Below are 23,216 nucleotides of genomic sequence, written 5' to 3' on the forward strand. Positions count from 1 at the left end.
TAGCCTGATTGTGATGACCAGCAATGAGGGGATTCTGGCTCTATCCACCACATGGGAACCGTGTTTCCGTGGCGTTTCCATTGTTTTGGATGAAGTCTTACCTTATTTATTGGTTGAAATGTGTCTATTAGAAGGTGCCAGCAAAGGGCAATGGCATTTTCTCTCTCGCGCTCTCTCTCTCTAAGGATATTATTCACTTTTGAAGCATCCTGACACTGATTAATCCAATTCATTGCCTGTGTGCATGGCCGCGATGGGTTGAAATGTGTCAGGTAGCCTCGAGGCTAGAGCGTTGAGTCAGTAACCAAATGGTGGCTGGTTCAAATACTGGAGCCGACAAGGTGAAACATCTGTCACTGTGCCCTTAGCAAGCAAGGCACTTCACTTGAAATTGCTCCAGGAGCGCTGTACAATGGTGACCCTGGCTGTGACCCCACTCCCTACGGGTGTCTCAGGGGGGAGTTGGGGATATGCGAAAAAAAACATTTCCATTACACAATTGTGTGTTACAGGACAAATATAAACCACCCCCAAATAATAATGATAATAATTATTATTATTATATTGAATGTGCTAGCAATGGGCAATGAAATGTCAACCCCCCCCCCCCCCCCCCCCCCCTCTGTTAGTTAAATACCCTCACTGCGGAGCCACTGAGTGACAGTACAATGTACATGGTTGTACACAGTGTGCGCGCACAACCGACTGTGAGAGAATTGTGAGAGAACTGTGAGAGAACGTCACAACCAAGTGAAAGGGAGGGAGAGAAAGAGAGAGAGAGAGAGAGAGGGAGAGAGAGAGAGAGAGAGAGAGAGGGGAAGGATATATTGAGTCAAAGCAGCTCTGCTTGCTCTTCAGTGTTGTGAGAGAAGAGACAGAGGACGTGTGAGAAGACAAGATGGAGCGCTGGAACAGATGAAGACTGTCACTGGGTTCGTGTCTCTGTGTCTCCGCATGTCTGTCTGTCTCTGACTATCTGTGTGAACGAATGAGTGTGTCTGTGTGTACATGTGTGAGTGAATGAGTGTGCGCGTGAATGCTGAAGAAGCTGTAAGGTCAGACAATTTGAGTTTAGGTGCCTGTGTGTAAGTCTGACTTGGTGAGAGCGAGTGTGTGTCTGACGGTCTGTGTGCGTTTGTGAAAGAGGAAGTGCGGTGTATCTTCAAGAAGCCGTAAGTCACACCGTTTTTTTTCTCTCTCTCTGTGTAGTTCTTACCTGAGTAAGAGCGTGTGTGCATAATTCATGTAGAGTGGCTGCATGCGAGAGTGGACAGGTTTGCTGTGCGTACAGCCAGTTGCGTATGAGTTTGGGTTTCCTAAGGAAGACAGAGAAGTGTGGCTGTGGTAAAATGTGGGCTTTTTATTGAACCATTTCTTACATTGATGAACAATTCTGGAATGCATTCGGTTGCTAGCTTAATTTGAGGCAAAACAAATGGTTTATTATCGGTCTGTGTGTCTGCTCATGTATATGTTTCTGCGTGTGTCTCTGTGTGTTTGTCTTTGAGCACAGGAGGTTGGTGGCACCTTTATTGGGGAGGACGGGCCTCGTGGTAATGGCTGGAGCGGAATGAGTGGTCGTATTAAATACATCAAACACATGGTTTCCTGGTGTTTGATGCCATTCCATTTACTCTGTTTCCAGACTTTTTACGAACTGTCCTCCCATCAGCAGCCTCCACTGGTCTTGAGTGTGTCTTGAGTGTGTGTGTGTCTTGAGTGTGTGTGTGTGTCAGTGGAGGCTGCTAAAGGGAGAACGGAGCGAAAGGAATGGCATCAAACACATGGAAACCATATGTTGATGTATTTGATACCATTCCACTGATTTCGCTCCAGTCATTACCACGGGCCCGATCTCTCCAATTAAGATGCCACCAAACTCCTGTGGTGTGTGTGTGTGTGTGTGTGTGTGTGTGTGTGTGTGTGTGTGTGTGTGTGTGGGTGTGTGTGTGTGTGGCTCCGTTGAGACAGGTAGCCCAATTCTGATCTTTTTTCCACTAATTGGTCTTTTGACCATTCACATCAGATCTTTTCACATCAGATCTTTTTGAAGAGTCGATCTGATTGGTCAAAAAAAACAATTTAGTGAAGAAAAATATCTGAATTGGGCTGCCTGTCTAAACGTAGCCTGTGTGTCACACTGTGATCTCATTTCAATAGCCAGTAGTGTAGTCTTTCAGCAATTACAATTTACACTAGGACAAGAGGTATTAAAGGATGATGAAAGGAGAGGTACTATAATTAAATGTCCTCAATAAACAATGGGATGATTACCATTTCTATTACAGTTTACCATTGATCTTTATGTAGAAGACGATTGTTCATTTCGTAGGTGACAGCCATTGTCTGGACTGGAGAATAAGACTTCAAGCACTGTTATGTAAATATTGAGAACAAGGTAGAGAGAGAGAGAGAGAGAGAGAGAGAGAGAGAGAGGAGAGAGAGAGAGAGAGAGAGAGAGAGAGAGAGAGAGAGAGAGAGAGAGAGAGAGAGAGAGAGAGAGAAGAGAGAGAGAGAGAGAGAGAGAGAGAGAGAGAGAGAGAGAGAGAGAGAGAGAGAGAGAGAGAGAGATAGAGAGAGAGAGAGAGAGAGAGAGAGAGAGAGAGAGAGAGAGAGAGAGAGAGAGAGAGAGAGAGAGAGAGAGAGAGAGAGAGAGAGAGAGAGAGAGAGAGAGAGAGAGAGAGAGAGATGCAGGGATTATCTTGTTTGTTAGGTATAAATAACAGTAAATAGAGAGAGATCAATTGAGTAGGACGATACACTGTCAAACATGAAGATATATTCGGAGATCTGATATAGTAGCACAACATTTTGACTTGAAGGTCTATTGAGATATTGGGAGTAGTTTACGTCAGCTCAGGTACTTGAAGAAGAGCGTTATGTACTGTAGGAGAGGGGGGGGGGAGAGGGAGGGACTAAAGACAGCAAAAGAACCAGGAAGTGAGATATACTCGATAAAGTGAGTGATACTATCGCTTGGTCTCCCACACTTCCTTCCTTTCCTCCCCTCTCATTCACATCTCCCTCTCTATTTCTCTCTCTTCATATCATCTCCATCCCCACCCCCCACTACACACTACACACACACGTACACGCACACACACACACACACACACATAAACACACACCTACCTACCTAATTACCCACACAACCACGCCTACCCACAGTCCCATCCGGCGGTCCACATGAGCGTATCGAAACCTCCTCCGCCCCACTCCCACTTCGCCCCCCCACCCGACTCTTCCACCTCCTCCCATCTCTCCATCCCTCCTTCCTCCTCCACCCCATCCTCCCCCGCACCTTCTCGTGCCACCTCCTCTGCTCCCAGATCTCTCCCGCCGCCCTCTCCTGTCAAGATCTCCATGCAGGAGCACTTTGCTATCAACGTGTGTCCCGGGCCCATCATGCCTATCCCGCAGATCTCTGACTTCTTCCCGCGCTTCCACGACTTTCCCATGACCCCGCCCCCGCCCCGGGAGAAGAAGATCCTGAAGGAACCAGATTTCGGATTGAACAATGGAGGGGAGACGGACGGTGAGAATAAGGAGAAAGAGAGGAAACCCACCGAGGTGGACCGGGGGGAGAGGCAAGAAGGGGCGGATTCGGACGATGATGATGAAAGTGAGTTGGGGGGGGGGGATTTGGTGGGGCGGTCAGGGTTCAGAGGTTAGGGAAAGGAAGGCCTTTTGGGTCAAGTATGGTGTGTGTGTGTCTGTGTGTGTGAATCTATTTTGAGCGCCAACGCAAAAAAATTCTCAATAAGATCCTCAATTCATCTCAATGTTTACAATAATTAAGAACATTGCTTGGTAACACATCATTAGCCAGGGTTTTAAGGAAAGATACGTGGGCCAAATGTTCCTTCTCACATCTCCAACGACATCCAATTAATATCGCATAAATCCGTGTTTTGATCCAAGTACATTTCAACAGAATGAGCGATACACAAGCACAAATTAACAGTGTTTTATGGGTATATGAGGACGCAGAACAGAAAGGATTGGAAATGGAGAACTCTCATTTGACAATTTGTACAAATATTCCACACAATGCTTCTCACAACACATACACAACACATACACAACCATTGCACACTACCTTCTGGATGTATTCTAGCCACAACTGTTGTGGAAATGTTTTTTTTTTCTGTGCGTACACTCATCAAACATATACAGTGCCTTCAGAAAGTATTCATACCACTTGATTTTTCCCACAATTGGTTGTGTAACAGCAAAAGGGATTCAAAATTATTTTTCTCACACATTACCACATAATGACAAAGTGAAAAACATTTTTTGCAAATGTATTGAAAATTAAATACAGAATTATCTAACTTGCATAATTTTTCACAGCCCTTAGCCAATACATTGTAGAAGCATCTTGGGCAGCTATTACAGCTGTGCCTTTCTGGGTAAGTCTCTAAGAACTTTGCACACCTGGATTGTACAATATCTGCACATGATTCTTTAGATTCTTCAAGCTCTGTTAAGTTGGTTGTTGAAAATGGCTAGACAGCCATTTTCAAGTCTTGCCATAGATTTTCGAGACGATTTAAGTCAAAACTGTCACTAGGCCACTCAGGAACATTCAATGTCGTTTTGGTATGCTACTCCATTGTATATTTGGCCTTGTGTTTTAGGTTATTGTCCTGCTGAAAGGTCAATTCATCTCCCAGTGTCTGTTGGAAAACAGAATGATCAAGGTTTTCCTCTACGATTTTGCCTGTGCTTGGCTCCGTTCCGTTTCTTTTAAAATTCAGGAAAAAAACCTATTCCTTATCAATTACAACAATACTCATAACATGATTCAGCTACCACTATGCAAATACAGAGAGTGGTACTCTATCGTTGTAGTGACTGGGTGCATTGATTCACCATTCAAAGTGTAATTAATAATTTATTATGTGACTTGTTAAGCACATTTTTACTACTGAACTTATTTAGGCTTGCCATAATTAAGGGGTTGAATACTTCTTGCCTCAAGACATTTCAGCGTTTCATTTTTAATTAGTTTGTAAAAATGACCAAAAACATAATTCCACTTTGATATTATAGGGCATTGTGTGTAGGCCAGTTGACACAAATCTCAATGTAATACATTTTAAAAAAATGAAGGCTGTAAGACAAGAAAATGTGGAAAAGGTCAAGGGGCGTGAAAGCTTTCTAAAGGAACTGTATGTTCTACTACACTCGTTTTGACAATTGCGTACATCCGTCGGTCAAATTGTGTAAGGCCGTAGTCAGTGTGGCTTGCGTTTTATGTGCTTGTCTTTCTGAATGTCATTATGGGTTTAACTGTGGGTGTTGAAATGAGGCTAGTTAATGAACTTCCAGTCCTGAAGTCATATACTAATGCGTTTGTCTCTGTCTGTGTGTGTGTGTGTGTGTTCTCTTTGAGTGTGTTTCTATGTGCGTGTCCGAGGATGAGCATCACAGTCCATGTGTGCACAGCTGTCAAATTCTGTATGTTCGTGCAGGTCTACGCACATAAACTCGATGGGGTCCTTGCGGTGATTTACGTAAATAAATGTGTATCCTAGTTAATCACCGAAAACAAAACAAGTGCCTCAATATTCTCGCGGTTCAATCCCGACTCTCGAAGTCGCCGTTTGCTTATGTCAAAACCGGTTTCTGGGTACATTTCTCAGTGTCGCCTCTCAGTGTGTTTAAGGAGAGTAATTGTGAGTTTGAGCGTCTTCGCCATCATCATTGTCTCGTGTTTCGGTGTCGCTAGAGTCGCTCCAAATTTCGCCGACAGAGGGGAACACACACACACACACACACACACACACACACACACACACACACACACACACGCACAACACATACACACGCGGTGTGTGATTTATTTAGCTGTGTCAGAGTAATGTGATTCAGCCCTCAAGCCTATTTTCTTTCCACTCATGGCGAGTAATAAGCACAAGGCATGTTTTTTAAGAGAGTGTCAGGAAAATAAGCTCCAGCGTGTCTCGTTTCCAGAGTTGTGCAGGAGGCTGGAGTTACTGGTGTTTGTGTTTGGGAGGGGGGGGGGGGGGGGGGGGTGGGAAGGTATGCGTGTGTGCCTTTGTGTTTATGCTTATGTGCATTCATCGGTGTGGCCACCTGTGCATGAATATGTGTTTATGCGCATTCAATTCATTTATACGCACTTTTATTCAGGCTGTCTTCACCGCCAGGTCCAAACCAACGGCCGATAATGGACCTTCTGAATGAATTGTTCTGTTTTACAGCTTATTTGGGCACCCTGGAGTTCACCCTGCTCTTTGATCACGAGAACAACTGTCTACACTGTACAATCCACAAGGCCAAGGTAAGAAACTCAACCCTATACACCCTACACAGACTATTCTAAACAAGACTCCACTTACACCCCCAAGCACAAGCTAAGCCATGTCCCCTCTACACAAAGCGTCCAGAATCAAAGTGCAGTCGGCTTAAGCGCTATCCAATCCACTGCAAGCCTTAGGTTAGCGTTGCAGCGTCGAAAGCCACTCCAGATATCTTTTCCGCAGAGACAGGCTTAGCTCTAACCCAGAACATCGAGCCAAGTCATGAAGACAATGGCGCTTGCCTAGAAAAACCGGGAACTCTACTCGGTGAGAGAGAACCGAGGTTTATCTCTTGACAATGAGGCAGAGTTAAGTATTGATGCGATCCGGGCTAGAGAGATCGATTTGGCATTCAGTCCACACCAGGCAAACATATTATATACACCCCTCATGGGTATTATGGTAGATGTGAAGCTGAGATGCACCCATTCAATAATATACACAGAATAAAAACGTGTCCCAAATGTTACCCCATTCCCTATTGACCAGCGCTATATGGGTCCTCGTCAAAAGTAGTGCACTCCATAGCGAATATGGTGCTATTTGGGATCCAGCCGTAATCCTGTGCCTTCCTACATTTCGGGGAGTTGCTGTCTTTTGTCCTTTTTTGGGAGGCGATTGACTGTGTTCATACCCAGATAAGCACCTCAACCCAATGGAAATCATTGGTAGTGCTGGAACACCTTACATATAAACAGACAAGCCTGAGAAATGATGAACTTAGAATGAAAACGATTTGAGTAGAATGGCATGCGACACAATAGACAAAACAAGAGTAGAGTTGAACAGCAAAGGACATAATGTTCTTTGTCATGCCCTGACCTTGTCTGGCTTACAGCCTGTATTGTACGACTGTATGTATGTATGTCGTGTGTATGATAGCTAAACCTTGACCAAGTGTGCTCTGTGTGTGCGTGCCTGTGTGTGTGTGTGTGTGTGTGTGTGTGTGTGTGTGTCTCACTATATATATGTGTGTGTGTGTGCATGCGTCTGTAACCATGCCTGTGTGTGTCTCCACAGGGACTAAAGGCCATGGACTCCAACGGACTGGCCGATCCATACGTCAAGCTCCACCTCCTGCCTGGAGCAAGCAAGGTCACTACAACCTTCCTATCCCTCATCAGCTTCCATATTAGTGGAGCCCAGTGTGTTAGTCGTGTGCGTGTTTCTTTCCACTGAAACAGCCTCACAGTGAAGTGCTAAATGGTCTTACCTAAACCACCATAACATATCGAACAGACGGGAGAGTGCTTCCTGACGCTGGCGATAGCACGGCACTTAAGAGTCATAGAAATTATTGCCATACTTTCACGGACATAGTCAATTTTAAAATAAATCCATTTTGAAATGAATCCAGTTTTATATATTATGGATAATGTGTTGAATTTTGAGTGCTTCTCTGCTGTTTAGTGGACAGACAATACCACCTGTGAGTTTGGCCAAAGCACTGTGTAACGCTCAAAGAGGGAATGGGTGTGGAGTCAGGCGCAGAGAGCAGAGGATACGGAAAAAACACGCTTTAATGTCCAACCGAAACCGTACAATAGGTGACCCCGAACACAGGCGTAATACACTCCACCTAAGTACACACTGGTATCTAACCAGCGGAAAACCCACAATAATAAAGAACACCTCTTACATAACAGAAACAAGCCCCTACATACACAAGCGGGCAAATCGAACTTAAATAACACCATCCCAAAAACCCCAACAAGAAACGGGTGAAAACAATTAGACAAAACCAAACAAAAAGGGAAAAGGGATTGGTGGCAGCTAGTAGACCGGTGATGACGACCGCCAAGCGCCACCCGAACAGGAAGGGGAGCCACCTTCGGTGATATTCGTGACACACTGGGCTTAATCAGGGTTTTCCATAAGCGCCGGCTGTCGGCTAAACAAAAGACTCATTGTCAACTGACTACTTTCTCCAACTAACTAGGCTTCTTTTCATTTAAATATTTCAACTCGCTAGTCAGAAACGTCTGTATAGTCTTCTCCTGCTAGAATGCATCTTCTAGTGATCTATTGATGGGACATGAGCCTGACAGTCACAAAGTGAGTGATCACAGGGAAACACCACTGGTTGGCTGCAGTCAAAGTTTGGGAGAAGACAAAAGCAAGATGCAGGTTAAATCGCTAAATTCCAAACAGCAATTAAAGTAAAGAGTGAAAAATGTAACGCAGTACGTGTCCCAGTAGCGTCCTTAGCTTAGCCAGCAGCCATTTCCCGGCAAATAGGAAAAGGTATGGGGAAGTACAGGTAGACAGGTGGGATCCTGTTCCTGTTGTATCCAATGGAAGAGGAGGTGTTTATTAATCCCTGGGTCCTTAGCTTAGTGATGAGCTTGGAGGCCACTATGGTGTTGAACGCAGAGCTGTAGTCAATGAACAGCATTCTCACGTAGGTCTTCCTTTTGTCCAGGTGGGAAAGGGCAGTGTGGATAGAGATTACATTATCTGTGGATCTGTTGAGACGTTATGCAAATTGGGGTGGGTCCAGGGTGCCTGGGATGTTGGTGTTGATGTGAGTCATGACTGGCCTTTCAAAGCATTTCATGGCTACAGATGTGAGTGCTGTGGGGCGATAGTTAATTAGACAGGTTGCCTTGGCATTCTTGGACACAGGGACTATGTTGGTCAGCTTGAAACATGTAGGTATTACAGATCAGTGAAGACACTTGCCAACTAGTCAGCACATGCTCTGAGTATGCATCCTGGGAATCCATCTGGGGCTTTGTGAATGTTAACCTGTTTAAAGGTCTTACTCAAATTGACTATGGAGAGTGTGATCACACAGTAATCCGGAACAACTGGTGCTCTCATGCATGGTTCAGTGTTGCCTGCCTTGAAGCGAGCATAGAAGGCATTTAGCTCGTCTAGTAGGCTTGCATTACTGTGCAGCTCTCGGCCGAGTTTCTGCCACATCAACGAGCATCAGAGCCGGTGTAGTAGGATTTGATCTTAGTCATGTAATGACATTTTGCCTGTTAGTGTCCCGCTTCTTGAAAGAGGCAGCGCTAGCCTTCAGTTAATGTTACCTGTAATCCATGACTTCTGATGGGATGTGTACATACTGTGGCAACATGGGAGCCAGCAGGAAGCTACAAAGGATGGGGCAGGACCTTGGTCAGCTCCAGAGGGCTAAGGAGGCCAAGGTCAATCAGCACCATGGACAGCTCTAAATGCAGCAGCTGGGGTTGGTGATTCAACACCAGTACTACCCAGTCCAGGTGCTGCAACCAATTGGAATATGGAATTGGTCCCACCTGTCTGTCATTACCCCAAATGTGTATAAGTAGAGGTGCAGTCTCTTGGGAGCTTGGGCAGACAGGCAGAGGGTATGTCTAGACCTTAGAAGAACCGAAGAAGAGGACTCATTCCCTGGAAGCGCACCACCCGGCGCAATTTGAGAGCAAGTATTGAAACCCCGGACTCATCGCTCTCTCTCTCTCTCTTTTGTTGTTCATTACCACAGGCGGTCAGAGGAGCCGTCACCCTGGACGCAGAGCGACCCACCCGTTACCCGAGAGGCCTTTTAGTTGTTTTTCTACCCTCCCCGTTCCCCCCAACCTTTATTAAAGAACAGCTTTTTGTTTGAGCACCGCAAAACGGTCTCCCGCTGCCTTATTTTCTTGTGAGATTCACCTCTTACTCCCCTGAGCTGCCACGGTCACTGTGGGGACAACCTCATCGATGCACTTATTAATGAAGCCGGTGACTGATGTGGTAAACTCCATCAGATAAATACAGGCGCATATTCCTTTGTTTATTTATTTGAATAAATAAAAAAATTCAGTCTGTGCTAGCAAAACAGTCCTGTAGTTCATCGGACCAATTCTGTATTGAGCATGTCACTGGTACTTCTCGTTTGAGTTTTTGCTTGTAAACAGGAATTAGGAGGATAGAGTCATAGTCAGATTGTCCAAATGGAGGGCGAGCTTTGTATGCGTTTCTGTGTGTGGAGTAAAGGTGATCTAGACTTGTCTCCTCTAGCTGCACAGGTGACATGCTGGTAGAAATGAGGTAAAACGTGTTTCCGTTTCCCTTCATTAAAGTCACCAGCCACTAGGAACGCCGCCTCTCAATTAGTATTTTCTTGTTTGCTTACGGCCCTATACAACTAGTTCAGTGCAGTCCTAGTGTCTGTATTGGTTTGTGGTGGTAAATAGACAGCTTGTTTCTTGGTAAATAGTATGGTCTACATTCTCTCTTTCTCTCTCTCGGAGGACCTGAGCCCTAGGACCATGCCCCAGGACTACCTGACATGATGACTCCTTGCTGTCCCCAGTCCACCTGGCTGTGCTGCTGCTCCAGTTTCAACTTTTCAACTATTCTGCCTTATTATTATTCGACCATGCTGGTCATTTATGAACATTTGAACATCTTGACCATGTTTTGTTATAATCTCCACCCGGCACAGCCAGAAGAGGACTGGCCACCCCACATAGCCTGGTTCCTCTCTAGGTTTCTTCCTAGGTTTTGGCCTTTCTAGGGAGTTTTTCCTAGCCACCGTGCTTCTTCACCTGCATTGCTTGCTGTTTGGGGTTTTAGGCTGGGTTTCTGTACAGCACTTTGAGATATCAGCTGATGTACGAAGGGCTATATAAAATAAATTTGATTGATTGATTGATCAACTAGATTCAGCCGCGGGACAATTATTTTCTTGGGGGCCGGAAAATAATTACAAATAATTTGTAGGACTGCAAATTGACCACAAGATGCCCAAACAGATATAATGTTTGCCAAAATCATACTAATTTCAAGTTTCTACAGTCTTTTATGTCCAACAATAAAAAAATACAATTAAAAAAAAAAAGTTTTTTAAAAGGATTTTGCTCATGAAGCTTGGGGGGCCAGTTGGGGAACCCTGGTCTACAGCTTATCATGAGGTATTTTAACTCAGGCGAGCAGAACCTCGAGACTTCCTTAATATTACAGATTGCGCAGTTATTTTTGTTGTTAACAAAGAGTCACAGCTCTCCCCCCAACCTTACCTGACGCTGCCTTGCGGTCTTGACGATGCATAGAAAAACCAACTAGATGTATATTATCCATGTCCTTGTTCAGCCACGACTCCGAGAAACATAGGATATCATAGTTCTTCCGGTCCCATTGATAGGATAGATCAGAGCTTGTCCAGTTTGTTCTCCAGTGATTGTATGTTCACCAGTAGAACTCGGGGTAGGGGTAGATTATTTATCTCATTGCCATACTTAGCTCTATGAATGAGCAAGTGCCTATTCGGTCAGCACTTTCAAAATGGACTGTAAGAGATATTCTGATAGATTTTAGTTCCGATCAATTGTGCAAGATGTTGAGGCCTTAACTATACCATTCTTTGTCGAGAGAGAGAGAGAGAGCGCTGTTAGCATACCATTTGAAGTATTTTATTATGTGGTCTTAAAAGGAAGGAAAATACTATAAAAAAGGCTCCACTTTTATAGACAATATACTGACGCAAAGGCAGCGTATTGCGCAAACAAAACAACCCTCGCAATATGTCCTGGAATTACACAAACTTTTTGTTGAACAAAAGTATTTGAATGTGAAGAGGCTGTCACTGGCAAGCATGGCTACAGACCATGCTGCAGTACTCCTTCCTCGTGGAGAAAACCACAGGAGTGAATTTGAATAGGCTACACAAAGTAAGCAAAACAATGAAATGCGCCATTCTAATATTGTCTAAAAGGATGAATAAGATACTACTAACGAGATATCCCTATACATGTATAAGCAGTCAAACAATGGAGATGTACAAACTATGGCATAAGGAAATGATGAGCGCATGAGAGGCAAGCCGTCATTTTGATTAAGACATGAGCGAGCTGAGACGGATGATCTAAATCAAATCAAATTGTATTAGTCACATGCCACAAATACAACAGGTGTAGACCTTACAGTGACATGCTTACAGTGACATGCTTACAGTGACATGCTTACAGTGACATGCTTACTTACAAGCCCCTAACCAACAATGCAGTTTAAAAAATACGAATAAGAATAAGGAAGGAACAAGTAATTAAAGGGCAGCAGTAAAATAATAGCGAGACTATATACAGGGGGTACCGGTACAGAGTCAATGTGCGGGGGCACCGGTTAGTCGAGGTAATTGAGGTAATATGTACATGTAGGTTGAGTTATTAAAGTGACTATGCATAGATAATAGCAGAGAGTAGCAGCAGTGTAAAAGAGGGGGTGAGGGGGGGTGCAATGCAAATAGTCTGGGTAGCCATTTGATTAGATGTTCAGGAGTCTTATGGCTTGGGGGTAGAAGCTGTTTAGAAGCCTCCTGGACCTAGACTTGGCACTCCGGTAGCACTTGCCAGTGTGGTAGCAGAGAGAACAGTCTGTGACTAGGGTGGCTGTAGTCTTTGACAATTTGTCTGACCTTCCTCTGACACCGCCTGGTATAGAGGTCCTGGATGGCAGGAAACTTGGCCCAATTGATGTACTGGGCCGTATGCATTACCCTCTGTAGTGCCTTGTGGTCGGAGGCCGAGTAGTTGCCATACCAGGCAGTGATGCAACCAGTGTCACATGCTCTCGATGGTGCAGCTGTAGAACCTTTTAGGGATCTGAGGACCCATGCCAAATATTTTCAGTCTCCTAAGGGGGAATAGGTTTTGTCGTGCCCTCTTCACAAGTATCTTGGTGTGCTTGTATCATGTTATTTTGGTGACGTGGACACCAAGGAACTTGAAGCTCTCAACCTGCTCCACTATAACCCCAATCATCTCCTATGTCTTGATCACGTTGAGGGAGAGGTTGTTGTCCTGGCACCATACAGCCAGGTCTCTGACCTCCTTCCTATAGGCTGTCTCGTCATTCTCTGTGATCATGCCTACCACTGTTGTGTCATCAGCAAACTTAATGATGGTTTTGGAGTCGTGCCTGGCTGTGCAGTCATGAGTGAACAGGGAGTACAGGAGGGGACTGAGCACGCACCCCTGAGGGGATCAGTGTGGCGGATGTGTTGTTACCTACCCTTACCACCTGGTTGAAGGCCCGTCACGAAGTCCAGGATCCAGTTGCAGAGGGAGGTGTTTAGTTCCAGGGTCCTTTGCTTATTTATGAGCTTTGAGGGCACTATAGTGTTGAATGCTGAGCTGTAGTCAATGAATAGCATTCTCACAAGCCATAATTTCGATTAAGACATGAGAGAGCTGAGACGGATGAAATGCCTATTCGTTCTGCACTTTTGAAATGTACAGCAACAGAATTCAGAACATGGGCCTTTCTTACTGTATTCTCCCTGTACACCAAGTCAGAACCGTAGGATAAATAACAGGGGAACATAAGCTCTTACAATATTCGATGATGACATTTCTCTAAAACAGGCTATAGGCTATTTGTGCACCACCAAGTCAGAACAGCAGGCTAAGTTCTGAGGGCTAGAGGGACCAAATACTTAGGGTGAGACACATGGGCTACTAACAGCTTACTACACAACATACACTTACTTTCTTAGCTACAGTATACATAAAGTATGCCCCTGGCATGCTACAGCACTTATACAGCAGCATTTTTAAAACCATTTTCCTGCAATTCTATATTGTTGATTCTCAACAGGGAATCCATGTTTACTTGACAGAACACAACCTTTTTTCTTAGGTTTTTGCCACAACAAAATAAATAAAAAGACTAGACTAGATGTAGTTTTTGCCACAATAAATTACACTGAAAGAGTAGACTAAACTAGTTTTTCTTACTAAATTACTAATCTACCGCTTCCCTCAAAGTGGGCGACCCTACCAAATTCACATAGAAATTAGTTAGATCTGTCATTCTCATTGAACACAAGTCTAAGAAGCAGTAAATACGTTCTATGTGCGCTATTTCTATGCTTCCCATTCTTAAGCTTTGTTTCTGCATCATTTTACAACAGACTGAATTCATACATTTCCAGTAATTTCAATTGTAAATTAATGTCTTTCTATTCAATACCACAATTTATTTTACAAATCTGGGAGGTAAATTTGTTAAACTATTCAATAATTTAGCTGTGTAGTTCAGAAGAAATCGTGGCAAAATCTTGCTTGTTCTGAATTAATTTTTTTTTAATTAATTTTTTTCCCCCAGCCTGGTAACTCTCTGTCTGGCTACTTTTTCTATTTGGCTGGCAAGTCCATGTACTTTGAAAAAATTGGGCTTTGGCTTTATAGCTAAATGTAACTAGCTAGCTAATGTAGCACGTTGACAAGCTACATCGACTATTGAAAAGGAGTTGTTTTGGCACTTTGCTGGATAATGTGGTATTTCTCTATGCTCCACGGCAATGTTTTGTTCCCACTTTACTGGCTTTGTTTAGATTTCGGAGATGTTCTTGTGAACGGTCGGGAGGATTTGGCAGCCGACACAAAATCTTATCAGGTGGTTGTTTGTTGGTGGCGGCCATCTTGGGTTTGGGTCAACATCGAAGTAAGTTGTGATAGCCGCATAGAGATAGAGACCGGTATTATAAACACAATGTCTGTGGTCAAACTCCCCCCAAAAATAGAGCAAACAAAGCTACTAGGTCTGCTTCTGTTTATACCCTACCCCCCTCCTTTTATTCCACACCCTGTTTCTCCACCCTGCCCTCCGTCCCCATCTCTGTCACTATCTCTCTCTCTGTGACCCTCTATGACCTTGGAATAGCAACACAGTGCCGAGGAGGAGGGCGGGAGGTAAAGGGGGAGAGAAGGAGGGAGGGAGGAGGGGGAGATGGGTGAAGGGAGGACAGCAGCGGGTGGTTGTCATGGAAACAGCGCCGATTGTTACGCTACTCACGTCAACAGACGAGGGCAGGCGGAGGGTACGTACGTCAGCACATACGTAAGTACCCACAAACCCCCGTTTGGTAAATATCGACCACACGAGTCTACAGCGCCGAGGAGTGGGGAGCACGTGAGTGTGAAACAGAGGATGACAGGGGGGCTGGCAGACGGCAGGGAGGGACTCACACCCGTACACACCATCTTGCACACACAGGGGCACAAGCACACACACACACACTCTCCCCTCTCCACCTTTCTATTTTTTTCTAACTCACACACACACTCACACATAGAGATACTCCCACATAGACTCCCACACACTCCTTCACACACCAGCGTCCACACATACAGGGGCACAAGATGATTACTCATACTAAAGGAACGCTGGGCTCACATGGACAGACACACCTGACTAAACACACCTCCACAGAAACACACACTTGCTCTCTTGCCCATGCACAAAAACACAACACACGCCTTTACACATTCTCTCCTCCTCACACACACTCACACATTACACAGAGAGAGAGGAAGAGAGAGAGAGGGATAGAGGACAGGGAGAAAGAAAGAGAGAGAGAGAGAGAGAGGTGAAAAGAGAGAGAAAGAGAGAGAGACGTGAGAGAGGTTCTTGGTGTCTCCTCGGCTCGACGTTCTCATCTGCTCCCTGTCCTAATTGTGGCGCATGGAGAATGAGCTTTCTGAGTCACAGTAAGACTGTGTGTGCGTGAGCTCGGGGGAACAGGAGAAAGAGGAAGAGAGGGAGAGAGGAAGAGAGGGAGAGGGTCCATATAGATGGATGGGTGGGGGAGTAAGGGAGAGGCGGAGGGCTAAAGATGAAATATTTAGGGAAACATGTAACATCATTGATGATGGGGGGAAGGGAGCAGGTGAGAGAAAGAGATAGATGGAGATGAAGAGGGAGGGGAGCCAGGCAGGTGATTTTTGCTGACACCATATGCTGTTTTGGATGTGGATGTACCTGGTGGTATAGGTGAAAAAGATAAGAAAGAGGAGGAAAAAGAGTGAGGAATGGAGGAAGAGAGGGGGGATTTGAGGAAGAAAGAGAGAGATGTTTAGAGAAAGAGAAAGAGAGAGAGAGACAGAGATGTTTAGAGAAAGAGAAAGAGAGAGACAGAGATGTTTAGAGAAAGAGAGAAAGACAGATGTTAAGAGAAAGAGAGAGAGAGATGTTTAGAGAAAGAGAAAGAGAGAGAGAGAGAGACAGAGATGTTTAGAGAAAGAGAAACAGAGAGAGACAGAGATGTTTAGAGAAAGAGAGAGAGACAGAGATGTTTAGAGAAAGAGAGAGACAGAGATGTTTAGAGAAAGAGAAAGAGAGAGAGACTGAAGGATGGAGAGAGATAGGTAATTAGCTCTGGAGCACCAGAATGCCCCGGGGAGTGGGGATTTAGGCTCGTGCTTGAGTACCTCGAGAGTATACAGTTCTCCACTCTCTTGGCGTGTTTGTGCGTATGTGTGTGTGTGTGCGTGCGTGTGCGTGTGCATGTGTGTGCGTGTTTTTATGTATGTATGTGTGTGTATGTGTGCACTGGGGGGATTCAAGGCTGAGTAAGTGAGGAAGCGTGCCTGGTCTCGGCATCAAAACGAAAAAAAAAACAGCCGTTGTGTAACCGAGAAAATAAATGAAATATGTAAAACAGCAGCACATCCTGGAGGCAGCTTATAATGGAAAATAGTCTAGAGCTGGCTAATGTGAAAACCCTGCCTTCTCAATCATTCATGAAGGGGAAGTTAGCGTAGCATTATCGGACGGTAACGCTAGGCCTTTCTTCATTGAGGGGCTTTGATTTTTCATGCTAATTGTGTTAGAGCGGGTTAATTTACAGGTGTGGTGTGTTGTGTTAGCATTAGCTTAGTGCTTGTTTGCGGGTCTGGCTGGTAGTGGTGCTAGCAACAGGCTAGGGAGACAGACAGACAGGTGAAGTGGGGAAGCCTCCTGTCCTCCTCTATAAAGTAGGTGAGCAGATGTCTACCATTTCCTGAGGGAAGGAGATAAATTAAGTTTCTCTCTCTCTCTCTCTCTCTCTAATTATTTCCCTCTTATCTCTCTGTCTATCATCTCAACTCCCTCGTACTCCTCCCCAATTGCCTCACCTCTCTCTCTCTCTCTCTCTCTCATCTCTTCCCACCTGTCACTTTCTCGATCGCCCATTTCTTTGCTCCCAGACGCACCGTTTTCTGTACTCTCTCTCTCCTCTCTCCCTCTTATCCCAATCCTTTCTCTCCTCCTCATCTCCCTTTCCATCTCTCAACCCTCTCTCCTCACGTTCGTCCCCTGCAGGCGAACAAGCTCCGCACCAAAACACTGAAGAACACTCTGAACCCGGTGTGGAGCGAGACGCTGATGTACCACGGCATCACCGCTATCGACATGACCACCAAAACCCTCAGGTACTGCACTACAGAGAACTACAACTCTTATGTGTGTATTATACTGGCATACAGTGGGGCAAAAAAGTATTTAGTCAGCCACCAATTGTGCAAGTTCTCCCACTTAAAAAGATGAGAGAGGCCTGTAATTTTCATCATAGGTACACTTCAACTATGAGAGGATTTTTGTAGGATTTTTAATGAATTTATTTGCAAATCATGGTGGAAAATAAGTATTTGGTCAATAACAAAAGTTTATCTCAATACTTTGTTATAAACCTTTGTTGGCAATGACAGAGGTCAAACGTTTTCTGTAAGTCTTCACAGGGTTTTCACACACTGTTGCTGGTATTTTGGCCCATTCCTCCATGCAGATCTCCTCTAGAGCAGTGATGTTTTGGGGCTGTTGCTGGGCAACACAGACTTTCAACTCCCTCCAAAGATTTTCTATGGGGCTGAGATCTGGAGACTGGCTAGGCCACTCCAGGACCTTGAAATGCTTCTTACGAAGCCACTCCTTCGTTGCCCGGGCGGTGTGGTTGGGATCATTGTCATGCTGAAAGACCCAGCCACGTTTCATCTTCAATGCCCTTGCTGATGGAAGGAGGTTTTCACTCAAAATCTCACGATACATGGCCCCATTCATTCTTTCCTTTACACGGATCAGTCGTCCTGGTCCCTTTGCAGAAAAACAGCCCCAAAGCATGATGTTTCTACCCCAATGGTTCACAGTAGGTATGGTGTTCTTTGGATGCAACTCAGCATTCTTTGTCCTCCAAACACGACGAGTTGAGTTTTTACCAAAAAGTTATATTTTGGTTTCATCTGACCATATGACATTCTCCCAATCTTCTTCTGGATCATCCAAATGCTCTCTAGCAAACTTCAGACGGGCCTGGACATGTACTGGCTTAAGCAGGGGGACACGTCTGGCACTGCAGGATTTGAGTCCCTGGCAGCGTAGTGTGTTACTGATGGTAGGCTTTGTTACTTTGGTCCCAGCTCTCAGCAGGTCATTCACTAGGTCCCCACGTGTGGTTCTGGGATTTTTGCTCACCGTTCTTGTGATCATTTTGACCCCACGGGGTGAGATCTTGCGTGGAGCCCCAGATCGAGGGATATTATCAGTGGTCTTGTATGTCTTCCATTTCCAAATAATTGCTCCCACAGTTGATTTCTTCAAACCAAGCTGCTTACCTATTGCAGATTCAGTCTTCCCAGCCTGGTGCAGGTCTACAATTTTGTTTCTGGTGTCCTTTGACAGCTCTTCGGTCTTGGCCATAGTGGAGTTTGGAGTGTGACTGTTTGAGGTTGTGGACAGGTGTCTTTTATACTTATAACAAGTTCAAACAGGTGCCATTAATACAGGCAACGAGTGGAGGACAGAGAAGCCTCTTAAAGAAGAAGTTACAGGTCTGTGAGAGCCAGAAATCTTGCTTGTTTGTAGGTGACCAAATACTTATGTTCCACCATAATTTGCAAATAAATTCATTAAAAAATCCTACAATGTGATTTTCTGGATTTTTTTTCTCATTTTTTCTGTCATTGTTGAAGTGTACCTATGATTAAAATTACAGGCCTCTCTCATCTTTTTAAGTGGGAGAACTTGCACAATTGGTGGCTGACTAAATACTTTTTTGCCCCACTGTATATTATAAAACAACTTGCCTACAGGTCCCAGAGGGCCACCTGGCCAATTAATTGTCCCGCGGACGAACCAAAAAAACTGCCATGCACACCGGCCAACTGTTCCATTAGCTGTCACCGCGGTAACCCACTCAGGTGTTGGCTCTCGTTCGTTCTCTCGAGTCTCAGCCCCATCATTCATCGAGTGCTCTTGATACAAAGCGCTGAAGTGATTGAGGTCGAGCGTGGCAACTTTATGCGCGTGGTTGTGTTTGTGTGTTTGGCAGCGTCATGATAAATGCAGCAATGTAAAACCCGTGCCTCAGGGATATACACACAGACATAGGCACTCATACGCACACACAGAGTGACTTCAGAAAGTCTTCACACCCCTTGACATTTCCCCCACATTTTATTGTGTTACAAAGTGGGATTAAAATGGATTTAATTGTCATTTTTTTTGTCAACGATCTACACAAAATACTCTGTAATGTCAAAGCGGAAGACCATTTTTAACTTTCGTCCCCAAAACTATTAGAATAATAAAAATACTAATGTGTCTTATTACCTAAGTATTGAACCCCCTAAGTCAACACATATTAGAATCACCTTTGACAGCAATTACAGCTGTGACTCTTTCTGGGTAAGCCTCTAAGAGCTTTGCACACATAGATTATACAATATTTTCACATTATTCTTTGAAAAATAAATTTCACGCTCTGTCAAGATGGTTTTTGATCATTGCCAAACAGCCATTTTCAAATCCTGCAATAGATTTTCAAGTCGATTTAAGTCAAAACTGTAACTTGGCAACTCAGGAACTTTCCATGTCATCTTTCTCAGCAACTCCAGTGTAAATTTGGCCTTGTGTTTTCGGTTATTGTCCTGCTGAAAGGTACATTTGTCTCCCAGTGTCTGGTGGAAAGCAGACCCAGGTTTTCCTCTAGGATTTTGCCTGTGCTTAGCTCTATTCCGTTTATTTTTATCCTAAAATACTCCCTATTCCTTGCCAATGACAAGCATACCCATAACATGATGTAGCCACCACCATGCTTGAAAATATTAAGAGTGGCACTTAGTGATGTGTTGTTGGATTTGCCCCAAACAAAGCTCTTTGAATTCAGGACATACAGTTAATTTCTTTTCCACATTTTTTGCAGTTTTACTTCAGTGACTTATTGCAAACAGGATGTGTGTATTGGAATATTGTCTTCCGTCTTTTCTCTAAGGAAGACACAATTCAGTTGAATAACTGACGAGGTATCCCCATTTCCCCTTTATGTCATTTAGGTTAGTATTGTGGAGCAACTACAATGTTGTTGATCCATCCTCAGTTTTCTCCTATCACAGCCATTAAACTCTGCAACTGTTTTAAAGTCATGGTCAAATCCCTGAGCCGTCTCCATCCTCTCAGGCAACTGAGTTAGGAAGGACGCCTGCATCTTTGTAGTGACTGGGTGCATCGATACACCATTCATGGTGTAATTAATTCATTCACCATGCTCAAAGGGATATTCAGCATCTGCTTTTGAAATATTTACCAATGTTCTACCAATAGGTTCCCTTCTTTTTAGTTTTCTTTCAACATTTATTTAACTAGGCAAGTCAGTTAAGAAGACATTTTTATTTTGAATGACGACCTAGGAACAGTGGGTAAACTGCCTTGTTCAGGGGCAGAACGACAGATTTGTACCTTGTCAGCTCGGGGATTACGAACTTGCAACCTTTCGGTTACTAGTCCAACGCTCTAACCACTAGGCTACGCTGCCGCCCCTTTGTGAGGCATTGGAAAACTTCCCTGGTCGATGTGGTTGAATCGGTGTTTGAAATGAACTGTTCGACTGAGGGACCTTATGGATGACTCTATGTGTGGAGAACAGAGATGAGGTGGTCATTCAAAAATCATTCTAAACACTATTATTGCACACAGAGTGAGTCCATGCAACTTATTATGTGACTTATTTAGGGAAATGTTTACTCCTGAACTTACTTAGGCTTGCCATAACAAAGTGGTTGAATACTTATTGACTTAAGACATTTCAGCTCTTAATTTTTAAATCATTTGTAAAGATTTCCAATAACATAACACCCCTTTGACATGATGGGATACTCTGTATAGGCCAGGGACACACAATCTCTATTTAGTCAATTTTGTTGTGTCAATCCATTTTAACACAACAAAATGTAGAAAAAGTCAAGGGGCGCGAATACTTTCTGAAGGGACTGTACACACACTCCTCACCCCCTCTCTAATGCATCCGGTCTGGTGTGTGCACTGGACAGATACCCTCTGGCATGCAGTCAAGGGCAGACACTGGGCAGAGAAGCCATGTAGCCCCCCACTCCCTCCAGACCCCCCCCCCCCCCCCCCAAACACACACACACACACACACACACACACTCCATCTCTTTGTAGATAAGGTTTCAGGAAAGACCCTGAATGCCCAGGGAACCCACCTGACCTCCAGCCAAGGAGACAGCCCCCAGACACAGGCCAGCACAGAAGCTAGGCAGAGCCAGGAAAGGGAAGACAAAACGGAAGATAGAGAGGGAGGGGTTCCAAGACAGAGGGGATTAAAGACGGTAGAGCCATGCCAGGAAAAGGGAGGATAGAGGAGGGGAGAAAGCCAGGGCAAAGAGGGGGATGCCAAGAAACAGGGGTGTAGATGAGGACGGATGGGAAAGGAAAGGGAGGTGAGGATAGAAGAGAGGATTGGGGTTCCAAGAAAGAGGGGATGGAGGTGGAGAAAGTGAGGGAACAGGAGTAGAGAAAGAGGCACAGTGCTTAGGAGAGGGGGAACATTTTCAGATGAGAAGGAGAGGGAGTGGGGTGGAAAGAGAGAGTGGGATGCAGGGCAAACCAAGAAAGGGAGAACAAGTTGAGGGCAGAGAGAGAGAGTTGGAAAGAGAAAGGGGCAGAGGAAAAGGGAGAGAGCCTATGGAGAGAAAGACAAGGGATGGAGTGAGTGAGAGAGAAAGGAAGTGGGAGGGCAGACCGAGGAAGACAGGAGAGGGCGTGAGTCCCAGTCTGTGTGTACCCTGACGTGCTGCCTGCCCCCTGTCTTGGCCCCTCTGTGAGACCTGCATCATCAGTCCCAGCAGGGTAGATCAGGAGGGGGGGCTACTCAAAACTCTTCCCCCAACACGGTGCACCGCCAAGCTCAGCCTCTCCCCATGGGGGCAGCCTGGGGAACCAGAGCTGTAGAACTGGATAATAGCTGAACAGCAGGCTTTACACTTGGGCACAATGACTGGGAAATGGGAATTAGCGCAGCATAGGCAGTGGATGTGAATAGGAAATTGTAGTGTAGCATAGGCAGTGTATGTGAATAGGAAATTGTAGTGTAGCATAGGCAGCGGATGTGAATAGGGAATTTTAGTGTAGTATAGAATGGATGTGAATAGGGAAGTGTAGCGTAGCACAGTCAGTGGATGTGAATAGGGAATTGTAGCGTAGCATAGGCAGTGGATGGGAATAGGGAATTGTAGCGTAGCATAGTCAGTGGATGTGAATAGGGAATTGTGGCGTAGCATAGGGACTGATAATGCTAATGTGCATTTACCTTCCAGCAAGGACTTTTATTGTGTTTTACAACTTCAGGCGCAAGGCATTAGCTGTAACTTAATTTCTTCCAAAAATGCTGCCCCTATACTTGTTAGTAGACGGCAGGGGTGGGTCTTGGCAATTGTAACTCCCACTGAGGTGCAATAATACCAAATGTCCTCCTCTTATATCATATTTCTTGGCTGCAATCAATAAATGTATGACAAAGGTGAGATATTAGCGATAAAAAGTTTAGCATTCTGATAACTAATGGTTATGGTTAGGTTTTGGGCGAGGGGAAGTTTATCCTAGATCTGTACCCAGGGTTAACTTGACCCCGCAGCATCCTGCTGTCAGTCAATGGATAGCTCCATAGCGGTGTAGGGAAAGTATGTCGACTCTGTGTGACAAAATCACGGCTACCGTCAACACCTTGCCATAGCCCAGACAAGACCGACAGAGTGCCAGTCTGATGGCAGAACTTTTCCACCTCTCTGTCTCTCGACGGTAGAACTTCAAAGATAGAAACCTCAGAGTTACGGACCGACCAGTCAACTGAACAGTCAAAAT

At 44.8% G+C, this 23,216-nt stretch overlaps 1 protein-coding gene across 3 annotated transcripts in view; it reads left to right on the forward strand.

Moving 5' to 3' along the window:
- The first annotated feature begins 660 nt into the window (after window positions 1-660).
- LOC110533157 (double C2-like domain-containing protein beta) overlaps window positions 661-23,216 on the forward strand; it is a 53,060-nt gene continuing 30,504 nt past the window's right edge. Inside the window, exons 1-5 of one of the 3 annotated variants that reach the window (XM_036933461.2) lie at window positions 661-932; window positions 3,169-3,622; window positions 6,231-6,310; window positions 7,350-7,424; window positions 17,388-17,497. In XM_036933461.2, the coding sequence (XP_036789356.1) occupies window positions 3,187-3,622; window positions 6,231-6,310; window positions 7,350-7,424; window positions 17,388-17,497 (701 nt within the window). In that variant the 5' untranslated portion in view covers window positions 661-932; window positions 3,169-3,186. Of the gene's footprint in view, window positions 933-3,168; window positions 3,623-6,230; window positions 6,311-7,349; window positions 7,425-9,804; window positions 9,939-17,387; window positions 17,498-23,216 lie in introns of those variants that run through there. The other 2 variants (XM_090187228.1, XM_090187227.1) reach the window with 2 other exon arrangements.

This window comes from Oncorhynchus mykiss, chromosome 10 (assembly GCF_057628025.1).
Source record: "Oncorhynchus mykiss isolate SJ-2025 chromosome 10, ASM5762802v1, whole genome shotgun sequence".
NCBI classification, from domain to species: Eukaryota; Metazoa; Chordata; class Actinopteri; order Salmoniformes; family Salmonidae; genus Oncorhynchus; species Oncorhynchus mykiss.